Source organism: Triticum aestivum, chromosome 7D (genome assembly GCF_018294505.1).
Source record: "Triticum aestivum cultivar Chinese Spring chromosome 7D, IWGSC CS RefSeq v2.1, whole genome shotgun sequence".
NCBI classification, from domain to species: domain Eukaryota; kingdom Viridiplantae; phylum Streptophyta; class Magnoliopsida; order Poales; family Poaceae; genus Triticum; species Triticum aestivum.
In genome coordinates, this window is record NC_057814.1 from 194,030,364 (window position 1) to 194,044,139 (window position 13,776).

A 13,776-nucleotide genomic window follows, 5' to 3' on the forward strand; every position below is an offset into this window, starting at 1 on the left:
TGCATGCAGTCAATGGATCCAAGCATCCCAGGCCATCCTCGTTCTTCACTCCAAGCCCTCTCAATATCTTCATCATTCAGTGCCCTCAAGTGCTCCGACCCAAAGATCTCAATCACGGCCTTCCTGTACCTCCGAACGGCCTCTAAAATTGTATCTTCTGCAATGTGGACATAGTTGTAACGGTGTCGGGCGAACGTCCATATGCTAGAACTCGAGCAACCATGATACACTTCATCGAAGGGCTCACACTTATTTCTCTAAATGCACTTCTTCTAAGTTTGAACCAATCACCATGCTTCTCCACGACTTTTGCAATGGTTAGAAAAAAACTTGTGTGCATCTGAAATCCCCAGCGGAAATACTTCTCCAGATAGGTTGGATTGGGGTCAAAATAATCTCTCATAATCTTGGCATGGCCCTCCTCCTCCGCTCTATCTCAGTTGATGTGTATACGACCGAATTGTGATCCTCTCCTTGGCCGCCGAAAATCTTCATTCAAGATCATGCCAATAGCCATTTCAAAGTCGTCATCGTCTTATTCCTCGTCCTCCGAATAATAGTCCTCGAAGATCATTTCTCTCAACCTCTTTATCTTGACTAGAAATGACCCGGTTCAATTCAATTGACAAAAGAAAAATGAGATGAAAGAACACACAAAAAATTCACCTAGGCAAACCGTCGAACACTTGAAAGGTGGCGGAGGTGTCACAACCGGACGGTGACGTTGAGTAGATACTAGCGGTCGGGGGGGGGGCTTCGAGATGGCCGGAAGTGGATGGGTAGGCTCAGAGGAAGAAGATTTGAGCCTCTTTCCGGCGACGGGATTGATGCAGCAGCAGAGGCGTTTGAGCTCGATTCCAGCGCCTGCAACGGCCTGCGATCGACTCCGAGTCGGGCAGAAGGGCGGTGAAGGTGAAGGGAGGCAGTAGGGTGTCGGCAGAGGCGGTGACTTGTCGCGAGAAGCAACGCCGACGATGTCACAATGCAGGGTGGGGGTGATAGAGGTTTGGTTAGATCAACTCTAGTCGATCCCCTAAAATTTAAAGGAGTAAACGGCCGAGTATCCTTTAGAGGAGTACTTTTGCCCCTCTAAAAATTAACCATTTTTAACCTATCCCCAATACTCATAGGAGTATTTTTTGTCAAATTCATTTAGTTTCCGGCCACGGAAATAAATCTACTACTATATTACTTTATTAAACGACATCTGGTTACATACTTCACCAATTCTTCGCTAAGAGAACCGCTCCAAAAAATAACTACAAGAATAATTAGACACTTTAATAGAAATCCAAGTGCCCTAACTGCTCCTACCAGTTCGATTTAATACTTTCTGTATGTCTTCATTGCAAACATTGTTGCTTTTCTCTATCGGCTTCTTGAGCATGCACACTTCATTCTTCTCCGCCTTCACATAATTGGACATTGTGTCGTCTCTAGTCTCAACTCTAGCAAGTAGTGCACGAACATCTAGCAAATTTCTCCTCTACCAATAGATCAATATACTCTTCTTCCCAATACCAAGACTTGCATTCATCCTATATACAATTTTGAGCAAACAATAAGTTCCAAATTGCGATGAATCCGAAGAACAACCGTACAAATAGGCACTCACCCCGTCCTTTTCGCACTTGTAGAACACCCATCCTAGATCTGCCGATTTAGGCCCCGCCGACGGTGAGAGAGGACCAAATCGGTGTGGGGAGGAGCGCGGCGGGTCCTACGGAGGGTCGGCGGTGACGCATGGTGGCCGAAGGAGGCAAGAAGGGAGAGGCCGGAGTGGATTCGATGTGAGGTTGGTGGGTGCGGCCGAGGGGAGAGGGGGCATCTTTTTTACTCGGGTGGGTGAGTGGCCGAGTAAATATAGGAGTCCGTGGTGCCGAGAAGTAGAATTTGTTCTCGTCTAACGGTTATACGGGTTCAACTAGGTGCCGGTTATAGAAGAGTAATGGAATTTATCCTCCTTTATCAATCCTTCTCTCACACTCATAGTGATCGGTTAGAGATGCGCTTATATTCTTCCTACGAGTATATTCCACCCCGAGTGATGCTATACATACGACACATTTGCGTCCGTATATTAAAAAATCGTAGGCGGTGTAGTAGGTCCGTTCCACTTTTTACTCCCTACTATAGTTGACGTTTACCTCGCTTAAAACTCTGACCGCGTGCATTTTACTCCAGATTTTACACTTGCGTGGCCTAGGGCCTTCGCGCACGATCTCCAAGATGTACGAAATTTAATGCACCAGCAAATCACTCGCAATATAATCCGGTAAACAAGTGATATGATATCCTCATGGACGTCCGATCTATCTGCTGCTGCTGGCAGCGTGGCCGTACGCACTAAACAAATACTCCTAGTAGTACCGAGCTAGAGAAATAAACAAGGAAGATGAGGCGACTAAAATACGGAGCAGCAGCATCCCACTTGCACCCATCTCCATCCGTCCATGTCCATCGATCGATCTACCTCCACCCCGATGTCATCCGCCGCCCGCCCCCGTAGTTATTCGTCCCGCTGCCGCGCTGCGCCCTGCCTGCTACCACCTCCCAACCACTCTCCCCCCACCACCGTCGCCGCCTCCTCCTCCTCCACTTCGTCGTCGAGTCTCCCCACCAAAATCTTTTTTACGGTCCTCGCCTCCCCCGGTCTCTTCCTCGTCCTCCCGTTGCTTCAGGTGAGGTGACCACGCCCGTCTCTTCTTGTCCTGTCCGGGGCCGTCCCGAGTTCTTCCTCCTCCTTGACTCCTTCCCCTATCCGTGCACGGATCTTTCTTGCTGGTTCGGTTGGCTCCGTGGCTCTCTTTCTTTCGTCGCTTTGCCGGTTTCTGCGCCGTGCGGATTTTGAGCCGAGGTGAATTTTGGTCTGCTTCTTGCTCCGGTTGCTGTTTTCTTGCTCCCACGAATTTGGCGTCTGGCTGTGCTCTGCAGTGAACGTTCAGTGAAATTAGGCTTGAATTAAGCAAGAAACAAACGAGGATTTTAACTTTGTCAGTTTAGTTTGGATGTATTCGTTTCGTTGGCATGTTTCAGCTGCCTCGAATTCTCGCTGCAATGGAAATGTGTAGAATTAATGGGGCGCAATTCTTTACTAGTAAAGTCTAGCTACTACGCGCCTCAGTGTGTTCCAGATTAATTAGAACTACTTGTTTCAAGTAGACGAATACAAAAATGGAAAAAGGAGAGTGATGGATATTTTACCCTTTTTGTGTTCATTTTCAGTGAAACGCTGGCCTTTCTCCAACTTGCGTTCTTAACTGCTGTGCTTTCCCATCACTAATTATTATTTGTATGTTTTTGACTGCAGGATCCTGTCTAGGACCGTGTGCAAAACTATCAAATGTTTGTAGATGCTTTGAAGAAACCAACAGCAAGTAGCTTGATCAGAAACCGTTCCCACCTCAGGTACTGCACCCAGCTCTCTTCCAACCATCCTTGCTACCAGTATCATGATTTATTCTTGTAGCAGTAGTCCCTTAAATCATACTGTTTCAGGGTTTGTAACACTGAATCAAATGAGTGCCATCAACGTTTGTTCACCTCATTTCTTGTGCAAAAGGCTATGGTGTGAATGTGATTGGCTAATTCATGTTGGAAGTCATGAAAACGATGTATATTGGTTCCTTTTCCGTGCACAAAAGGGGAAGGGGGCCATCACGTTTTACACTTTCCTCAGAAAGCTACCAGGCAACACGGGCTTCGGTATCAAGATCAAATAACTGCATTACTTTGCACATAGAAATGTGGATTCTCAAAAAAAAAAAGTGAAGCTCGTAACCGTTATTAATCCTATAGTTGCTGTATCAAGACATTTGTTGTCATCTGTGCTAGAACAGTTGTTAGTCGAATTTGTCAACCTACAGCTGTTATAATATGGAGACTGCCCGCCAGCAATTCAATGTCTAATTTTGCTTGCATATGAAACCAATATTTCCTCTACCAACTAAGATTCTAATTGTCTTGTGAACATTTCAGAGGACGTCAATGACTGGATGGTTTTTGAAGATTCCCAGCTGGAAGGGCTCGCCTTTCATACAAATGAATGCACGGCGCAAATGTCATGTCTCTTCATTATGCTTCATTATGCTGTGGGTGCTTGTGTTACCCAACCTCTGGATAACATGCAGTGGCAGTATTCAGAAATATGTTCTCCCACCAGGGTTCAGTGGCTCGGAAATGGAGTACATTGATAACAGTGGAATATTTCTGCTCTCTAACGGCTCGGTGTTTGGCTTTGGTTTTATCACCAGTGGTCTATCAGAGAGCCCATCCTACCTTCTTGCAGTGGTCCACCTGGGCACCACTACTGTCGTCTGGACTGCAAATGCTAACTCTCCTGTTTCGCATTCGGATAGCTTTGAGTTTGACAAGGATGGCAAGGCCTACCTGCAGTCTGCAGGCTCCACTGTCTGGACTGCCAATATCTCTGGCAAAGGTGCCTCTATGCAGCTGCTGGACTCCGGCAATCTTGTAGTGCTCGGCGAAGATAGCTCTTCTCCTTTGTGGCAGAGTTTCAGCTATCCAACAAACACACTTCTGTCTGGCCAAAGCTTCAGTGATGGGATGACCCTTGTGAGCCATTCCACCGGACAGAACATGACACATACACTTCAAATCAAGTCCGGGGACATGATGTTGTATGCAGGCTTCCAGAACCCCCAACCATACTGGTCCGCACTGCAGGATAATAGGCTGATCTTTAACAAGAATGGCGCAATCTACTCTGCGAACCTCAGTTCAACTTCTTGGTCCTTCTATGATAAATCAGGTTCTCTTCTATCACAGCTCATCATAGCGCAGAAGGGTGATGCCAACACCACATTAGCTGCTGTCCTCGGTGAGGATGGGTCGATTGCCTTCTATATGCTGCAGAGTGGGAATGGCAAGACTAATCTGCCAACCCCAATCCCACAGGACTCGTGTGACACGCCAACCCACTGTAAACCGTACTCTATTTGCAGTAGTGGGACAGGATGCCAATGCCCTTCAGCCCTCGGCTCTTCTCCAAACTGTGACCCTGGTCTCATATCACCTTGTAAGTCAAAAGAGGCGTTTCAGCTGGCTCAACTGGACAGTGGAGTTGGATATATCGGTACTAGTTTCACCTCACCTGTGCCTAAGACAAACATCACAGGTTGCAAGAATACTTGCATGGGAAATTGCTCATGCATCGCCGTGTTCTTCGACCAAAAAACAGGCAATTGCTTCATTTTTGACCAGATTGGTAGCTTGCAGCAGAAAGGTGCAAGTAAAACTAATTTTTCATCTTTCATCAAGGTATCTAGCAGTGGCTCAGGGCAAGCTGGGAGTGGCAGTGACAGTGGAAATCACAACATTATTATTGTTGTCATTATAGTCGTAACTTTGGCTGTCATCGGTGGCCTTGTTTATGTCGGTTTCTTCATTTATAGGAGGAAGAGGTATCCTCCATCCTCACAAGATGAGGCTGGTTCATCAGAAGACGATGGATATCTGCAGACGATATCTGGAGCACCAGTGCGGTTCACTTACAGGGAGCTCCAGGATGCAACAAACAACTTCTCTAACAAGCTTGGCCAAGGAGGATTTGGATCTGTATATCTGGGAACACTCCCAGATAGCAGTCGCATTGCTGTAAAGAAGCTGGAGGGCATAGGCCAAGGGAGGAAAGAGTTCCGCTCCGAGGTGACGATAATTGGCAGCATCCACCATATCCATCTAGTTAAACTCCGAGGTTTCTGTGCTGAGGATTCACACAGGCTTCTTGCATATGAATACATGGCGAAAGGGTCACTTGAAAGGTGGATTTTCCGTACCAAGGAGGATGATCCCCTTCTGGACTGGGATACAAGGTTTAACATTGCACTTGGAGCAGCAAAGGGGTTGGCGTACCTCCATCAGGACTGTGAATCGAAGATCATTCATTGCGACATCAAGCCTGAGAATTTCCTGCTTGACGACAACTTCCTTGTGAAGGTATCTGACTTTGGCCTTGCCAAGTTGATGAGCAGGGAGCAGAGCCATGTTTTCACGACGATGAGAGGCACGCGGGGCTACCTCGCGCCCGAGTGGATCACCAACTACGCCATCTCAGAGAAGAGCGACGTATACAGCTACGGGATGGTTCTGCTCGAGATTATCAGCGGGAGGAAAAACTTTGACCCCGTGGAAGGCTCAGAAAAGGCCCATTTCCCGTCCTTCGCTTTCAAGAAGCTGGAGGAGGGCGACCTTCGCGAGATCCTTGACGCCAAGCTGAGGTACAACGACAAGGATGAGCGACTGGAGATCGCGATCAAGGTTGCTCTGTGGTGCATCCAGGAGGATTTCTACCAGAGGCCGTCCATGTCAAAGGTGGTCCAGATGCTCGAGTGCGTCTGCGACGTGCCCCAGCCACCGATATCCTCACAGATCGGATATAGGCTCTATGCGAATGCCCTCAAATCGAGCAGCGAGGAGGGCATGTCGTCGGGGATGTCGGACTACAACAGTGAGGCTCTGCTTTCAGCAGTGCGGCTCTCTGGTCCTAGATGACAGTATGAATGATGTGTATATTAGTGTGTTTAGTTAGGATGTTGGTGTTCAATTTTGGGGTAGGGCCTGTTGATTTGGTGATCATTTGTTCACATTGATGTCATGTACATATGTTGATCATTATTTCAGGTGGTACTTTTTTATAATAGTTTTACCAGATGAGGTTTGTTGTGGAAATTAATATATCTTTTTGCCATATTTAGTTCTTTATAAGCTATAATTAATTTTCTACTTTAAGAATACAGAACTATCAGCTTAGGACTCCTTGTGTACTAAAATGTCTCTCTAAAAGGTTTTGTTAAACCTGTGGCATAATCAGTGTATGATCTACTTATATCAGAAGTTGAAATATAATGCTAGTATATATCCACTGTTTCAGATAAATCAGAAGAAACCGTCTTCCAAAGCAAAAGATGGATTTTCACTGAATGATGAGATATCCATTACATACATCTGATCAATGGAAACTAATTTTCACCTGCATCAACGAAACTGCACAACTATTGAAGGGAAAGAGAACGCTTGGTTTTCTTCCAGTTCCAGGTGCACACCAGCTACATGCCGATGCAGGAAAACTCCCAAGGCATCAACGCCATGCTGCCTATCGACGGGAATTTTATGTCGCCTTTCTTACCAACCTTCTACAATAATCGATGGCTGTTCGCAGCGAGAGAAAAGAAAGATGTGATGAACTTCTTTCAGGGCCATGCCGCTGAGGAGCTGTGCTGCTTGCTGCGCCTGAAACACAGCGGCAACAGCAGAATGCAGATCAAAGCACCTGCCTGTATGGTCTCAAACTGACCATGGGTGACCATGATATAGCAGAAAATGATACGGAGTATTAACTAAACATTTGCCATCCTGCGCCGTTACCATCAGGTGAACAGGAAATCAGTGGCATGTGTAGCATTTCCTATTATGTTACACAATTCCGCTGTTACTCGTGTACTACAACTAGTTTCACTTTGCAAAATATTGCATGTAAAACTAAACTCTTTCATTTAGTTTGTCAATTGTACACTGAAGTTTGTCTTGAACAAGCCAAAAAAATCGATTTAGCCTGTCCTTCCGAGAGATTCAGAGATACTATCCGCGCACCGGTATGCGGGCGGATCACAAAAGGATGAACATGATCACAAAAGCACCAATAAGGCAATGGGCTCTGAGGGGATATCACAAGACAGCAGCCCATGCACGCATTCCGTGTCCGGTCACTTTCATCGTAGTGCTGATCTTTAGCTCGCAACGGGTTATCGGAGAAGGAAGCTATCCAACGGCTTCTCAAACGCGAGGAGAAGGCTCAGGAGCAGAAAGGGCATCAGGAATATGAACATCCAGATTGTGTTGTGGCTGTACACAGTGCTTGGGAAAGGGGGGAGGGGTCTGAACTTCCCTAGCTCCTCTAGCAGGTCTCCGTGATCCCGGAAAAGAAGTAAAAGCTGCAGTTCGAGCAGGATGGATCAGACTAGTTGGATTTATCATGTACCGACAGGCTACAGATTACTATTGGATGCGAGTAAGAGGTGGGTCGCGATTGTGGTAGTACCTCGTTGTAAGCTTCCAGAGGGATCTGATCACTCCGGGTGAGCACATTGAGCAGCGACAGGTATAACAAGTAGTCACGAGCCTGTATAGAAGACATGATGCAATGTAAGTTAAAGGCCTGACTTAATTGAATTGAAGTGTTTTTGTACCAAAGAGTTGCTTCGATCAAATATGAGATAGGAGCACAATATGCATGCAACAGCCATGATTTTTATTTTGGTAAGGGAAGATGTTAGAGAAGCCCATATATAGTATAACAAATAGGAACCCACATTCGAGTTTGTGAGGACTTGAATCGATGTGGTGGGATCGTGCATGAACTCACACAACCAAGTGATTTAGGCTCACTTCGACCCCCTGATGGTCACTTATTTCAGATGTTATATTCCACACGCCCAAAGAAATATCAAGAAGTCCTAGTAGTGGAACATATCAATTGACTCCAGGCTTAGGTCAGCCAAATACAGGAGTAAGGATGGCAATTTTACCCATGGGTACGGGTACCCGCGGGTACCGTACCCGTATGGGCCGGGTATGGGCACACTTTTATACCCATGGGTAGTACCCATACCCTACCCGTTAAGTAATGGGTAGGGTACGAGTATAATCTTGTACCCACGGGTATACCCATACCCTGCCTGCTTGTGAACTAATGTTAAGTTGTCATCAATTAATCATTAATTTTTCATGTGACTTTTCTACTCCTGTTGACTTATGAGTATCTTGTACTCATCTACTTGTTATTGAGCTAAGATAATTGTTTTTTGTCAAATGTGTTATCAATGAGTGTAAAAATGTGAACAACTTGTGTGCTAATTGTTCTACCCGTTGGGCATCCAACGGGTACGGGTACCCGTCGGGTATGGGTATGGGTAAAGTTTCATACCCATGGGTATGGGTATGGGTAGAATTTTGTACCCACTGACTATACGGGTATGGGTATGGTATTGCTCTACCCATTGCCATACGGGTATGGGTATGGTATTACTATACTTCTGTAACAGGAGTGTAAGAAAATTTGATAAAGGCATTTTTTTTCACAGTGAAGTGTTCAGAAGTTATGTGACCATAAGAAATGATTGCTACACTAAGCGACCTGATGGATACTGTGCGTTACTAGAAACTGTCCATGCAGAACAATTACACACGACGTAGACATTTAGCTTCACTAAAATTCCTTTACCTGAACCCTTTCCCACATCCAAGTTTCTCCCAAGCAATCGTGTGTGTTTTTCTTTTTGTCAATTCATATACACTAAATTTTCCTTATAAAGAAATTGCTTTGTTAAATTTCATAAAACGTGAGTTTTGTTGTCATACATGCACAAAAACCAATGTTTCTTGGCTAGTCGCACATATAGGGCAGCCCAGTGCACGTAGCTCCTGCTTGCGCAGGGTCCGGGAAAGGGTCAAAACCCAAAGATCTACCTAAGCATTTCATTCTGCAGCCTACATCACAAATATTTCAAACCACAACTGCCAGTTACTCAGTGGAATACAGCTTGTTCTCGCCAGATTCCCAGCATATGTGCTAGATCAACTCAAACTTACAGCAATGCAGAAAGTAAAGACCCGAGACACAAAGAATATATTTATATGAAAGGTATCAAGTCTGATGACCTCAGACAGATACAGTACAAAAATAAATATTACAGCCATAAATCAAGTGAAGAATACATCATGCATGGAGTAAGATATTTTATTATTTTGTTTGATTAAATCTTTCTTTTTCTCAGTAAAAAATTAGCTCCAACGCAGGTGCTCTGAAGAGGGAAATACATATTTGTATTGTGCTTCGCTGGCAAGCATGGACTCAATCTGTGTACACCAATGATTGCTGACAACCTTTTCTTTTGAGAAAAGGGAAGCATGAACAGTTTCAATTAATTGCTGACAACTTGCAAGGCACACAGGACACCAAATCATTGAGAAAGAGGACACAAGAAAGTTTCTTGGTATGCACTCTAGACAATGAACAGTACTCTAGAGTCTAGGCGAGAACTGTCTCTCACTCCACAATATTTTTGACAATATTAAGAACACTGTCTATCACGCCGTTTTTTTTTTGCCAAATATTTAGAATATGAAGCATGTGCTTTTGCATCCCTATTACGGATATACCACTGTTATGACAGAAATGCAATATCCAAGTAAGCAGCTAACACTAAAGATAGGGTTTGTTGGTTTGATCCTAAGTCTACCTTACAAGAATTTGGTTACAAGAATTTTCTTGCTCGGGATTTGGCCAATTTAAGCAAAAGAATTGTACCACGGCGACTAAAGGGGCATGTGTATTCCAAAAAAGTGGAAACCATACAGACATTGGCCAAATATTACCAAGGCCGATTATTAGCAGAGTATATTTTGGCCATGAACCAAACATACTCATAGTGCCCTGTCTATGAACACCGAGAAGATTCGCAAGTCACACTGCATGTCTTTTTATACTATTATCATTTTGCGAGGAAGCATGGTTCAAAGTTTCATTAATAAAATTTCTCACCTTAACTCTCTTAACAAAGCTAAGAGATTCCTCAAATGTGACAGGTTCCCACTTAGACATGGAGCCCCGACAGTTCAGGACCAGACCCTGGATTGCCTTTAAAGACACAAAATTCCACAGATTCCTGCAGGTAATGATCAGATAATGTTAAAGTTTATATTCCACTAGAGAAGAGAGAAAGCAAAATGCACACACCCAACTTGCAGCTTCACAAAAAAGATGACCCTAAATAGTTCCTTTAAAGAAATATAACGAAATAATTGTACAATTTCTACTAAAAATAGTGCCTTTTTACATCATCAGAAGTTCAGAACCAAGAGAATACACTTTGTCGACAATTACTCGAGAGCAGAACCAAAACGCTGTAGCGAATTAGCAATTAAAAAACAATTTAATGTAACATCAAGCTATCAAAACTCACAAGATTTGATTTTAAGAAAAGAGAACGGGAACATTCGAGCTCACAAAAGGTAAGCATCATAACTTTGTCAACACCAAAAATCATTTTAATTATCCTGCAGTGTTCAATTTTCCAGGTAGAAGAGATGATATTCTGCTGGCAGCGATTGGAACAACATAGTTTATTCTGACCAGCTCCATGGTCAAAATTCACAAGGCACAAATATCATCCACAAACAACAGGTACAGATTAGGGGCAGTCGCCACTCGCCAGGATGAGTAATTAATCAACAAATCAAGAAGCAAACCTATAAAGAGGATATAAACTGTGGTTATCAGAATCAGATGAGCGCATTCTTTTAGGAGCAGTCATCAAGAACGAGAGCCAGACACCAAAATCCATCTCTACGCAACGGAGTGAGGGTTCTCGGAAAAAAGGAAGGGTTCTTTCTCACCTGGAACAGGCAAGAAATGGATGAGATTGGGAGCCACGGCGAACAGCTTTTCCCCCGAATGAGCGAGCCCTTTTGGAATCCGTCGGGCAGACCGGCGAGAGGAGAAAGATTAGGTTGGAGATGGCAACAGGGGGAGAGGAGGGGAGACTAGAGGAAGGAGGCTGCTGGGGGTTGGACTCGAGCGAGGGTGGGGTGGGGGAGGGGGGTGGGGGCGGGGGGGCGAAAGCAGAGACCGGGAGGACGAAGAGGCAGCTGCTGGGAGTGGCAGGGAGAGAAAATATGCGGTGAAAACAAGTTACGGTGGAAAATAGGTGAAACCAAAGGGCAAATATTCTCTCCTCCTTCCTTCTACTAAAAATAATATGTTTTCTCTTTGGGCTGCTACATCTCGCCCGGCGGATCTTTTCACCTCATAAGCTGTGGGATATGACACAATCAAGCGGCCTACCTAATGTCTTACTACTTTGCAATAGAGATCTTGTTGCGGAAACATGTACAACTAAGGTTATGTCGCCGTTTTTTTTTCAATATAGGTTGTGTTGCCGGATTTTTCTTTGCAACATAGGCCATGCTGCAAAATTCTTTTTCTGTCTTCACTTTTTTGCATCAACGGTGATGTGGTGGGAGAACTTTTACAACATAGGTAATGTTGCAGAAAAATTAAAAACTGAAAAATATGCAGAAACGCCGATGTCATTGCCTGCGGTGTGCGTGTCGCCGCCGGCCTCAATAGAGCAATAGCGCCGCCGCTCCCCTTGTTTCAGAAGCACGTCGAGGAGCACCACCACCACTGCCACTGCCGGCCACTTACGCCGGCTTACAGGAACAGGGGAAAAGGATCTTTGGATCCGTACAGAGGCCGGCCACCGCCGACGGATGCCCCATCGTCATCGCCGCCGCAGGGGTCTACCTAGCGGTAGGCTTGCACCGCTACCCTCTCTACTCCCAGCCGCCGTCTCCATAGTCCCAAGCGCTGCAGGATCTAACCCCTGGTCAGTTTGCAACAAGGGGTTAGTTGCATAACCCCTTTATGAAATAATGGACCAGTTGCAGAACGTGGACATGGAGGGGGTGGCTCTTGACCGTAAGATTAAGAGCCCATCCAATGGACACGGATGTGACTTACACTCGCACAAGATTGGCCGGTTGGTGGGAATCATTTCCCTTTCTCTTTCACTTCTTTTTCTTTCTTTTTTTAGAAAAACTTATGATCTATTTCTCATCTGTGAAGATAGTACAACAAACACAAGAAATAAAAATTACATCTAAGTCCGTAGACCACCTAACATGACTGCAAGCACTGGAGCGAGCCAAGACAAGGATGATGCGTTGGGATTTTCTTCAAGAGGAAAGGATGATGCAGTACAGTAGAGATAAATATTTCGCTCAGTTAAGAACCAAGGTTATCAATCCAGTAGGAGAACCCTGCAACACCTCGTTAGCAGTACCTACACACAAAATAACAAATCTTTGCACCCAACGCGAACAAGGGGTTGCCAACCCCTCGGTGGTTACTTGCAAGATTAAATTGTATGGTGATGATAGATAGATCGAACAAAAATACAAAATAAAATAAATAAATAAAATTGCAGCAAGGTATTTTTCGTTTTAATATGATAGAAAATAGACCCAAAGGCCATAGTTTTTACTAGGGGCTTCTCTCATAAAGATAGCATACAGTGAGTAAACAAATTATTGTTGGGCAATTGATAGAAAAGCAAATAATCATGACGACATCCAAGGCAATGATCATGTATATAGGCATCATGTCCGAGACAAGTAGACCAAAACGATTCTGCATCTGCTACTACTACTCCACACATCGACCGTTATCCAGCATGCATCTAGAGTATTAAGTTCATAAAGAACGGAGTAACGCCTTAAGCAATATGATTTGATGTAGACAAAGTAAACTCACGCATGAATATTTTTACCCTTAATAGCAACAATACATACGTGTCATGTCCCCTTCTGTCACTAGGATTGAGCACCGCAAGATCGAACCCATAAAGCACGCACCTCTCCCATTGCAAGATAAATCAATCTAGTTGGCCAAACCAAATCAGTAGATCGGGGAGAAATACGAAGCTATAATAATCATGCATCAAACAGTTCAGAGAAAACTCATAATATTCATGGATAATCTGATCATAAACTCACAATTAATCAGATCCCAACAAACACACCGCAAAAAGTCATTACATTGAAGATAAAAAAGAGAGAAGAAGCCATCTAGCTACTAGCTCTGTGGTAAACTACTCACGCATCATCGGAGGACAGTAAGGTTGATGTAAAGCCCCTCCGCGATCAATTCCCCTCCGGCGGAGTGCCGGCAGAGGCCTCTAGATGGGATCTCACGAG

The 13,776-nt window shown here is 44.6% G+C and overlaps 2 protein-coding genes across 4 annotated transcripts; one reads left to right on the forward strand and one right to left on the reverse strand.

Moving 5' to 3' along the window:
- The first annotated feature begins 2,405 nt into the window (after window positions 1–2,405).
- LOC123164134 (G-type lectin S-receptor-like serine/threonine-protein kinase SD2-5) lies at window positions 2,406–6,711 on the forward strand. Of its 3 annotated transcripts, none has more exons than XM_044581558.1 (3): window positions 2,406–2,857; window positions 3,311–3,408; window positions 3,979–6,711. In XM_044581558.1, the coding sequence occupies exon 3, from the start codon at window positions 3,988–3,990 to the stop codon at window positions 6,511–6,513; it is 2,526 nt and encodes an 841-aa protein (XP_044437493.1). In that variant the 5' UTR covers window positions 2,406–2,857; window positions 3,311–3,408; window positions 3,979–3,987; the 3' UTR covers window positions 6,514–6,711. The 3 variants fall into 3 exon arrangements, with proteins under 3 accessions (XP_044437493.1, XP_044437494.1, XP_044437492.1); XM_044581559.1 differs by having other exon boundaries at window positions 2,406–2,686; XM_044581557.1 differs by having other exon boundaries at window positions 2,406–2,681.
- Window positions 6,712–7,349: 638 nt separating this feature from the next.
- Window positions 7,350–11,613, reverse strand: LOC123164136 (paired amphipathic helix protein Sin3-like 4). The gene is made up of 4 exons (XM_044581560.1): window positions 11,416–11,613; window positions 10,562–10,685; window positions 8,060–8,140; window positions 7,350–7,952 (listed from the first exon to the last, which is right to left on the reverse strand). Exons 2-4 carry the CDS (start codon window positions 10,619–10,621, stop codon window positions 7,764–7,766), a joined length of 330 nt encoding a protein of 109 aa, XP_044437495.1. The 5' UTR covers window positions 10,622–10,685; window positions 11,416–11,613; the 3' UTR covers window positions 7,350–7,763.
- Between the last annotated feature and the right edge of the window lie 2,163 nt (window positions 11,614–13,776).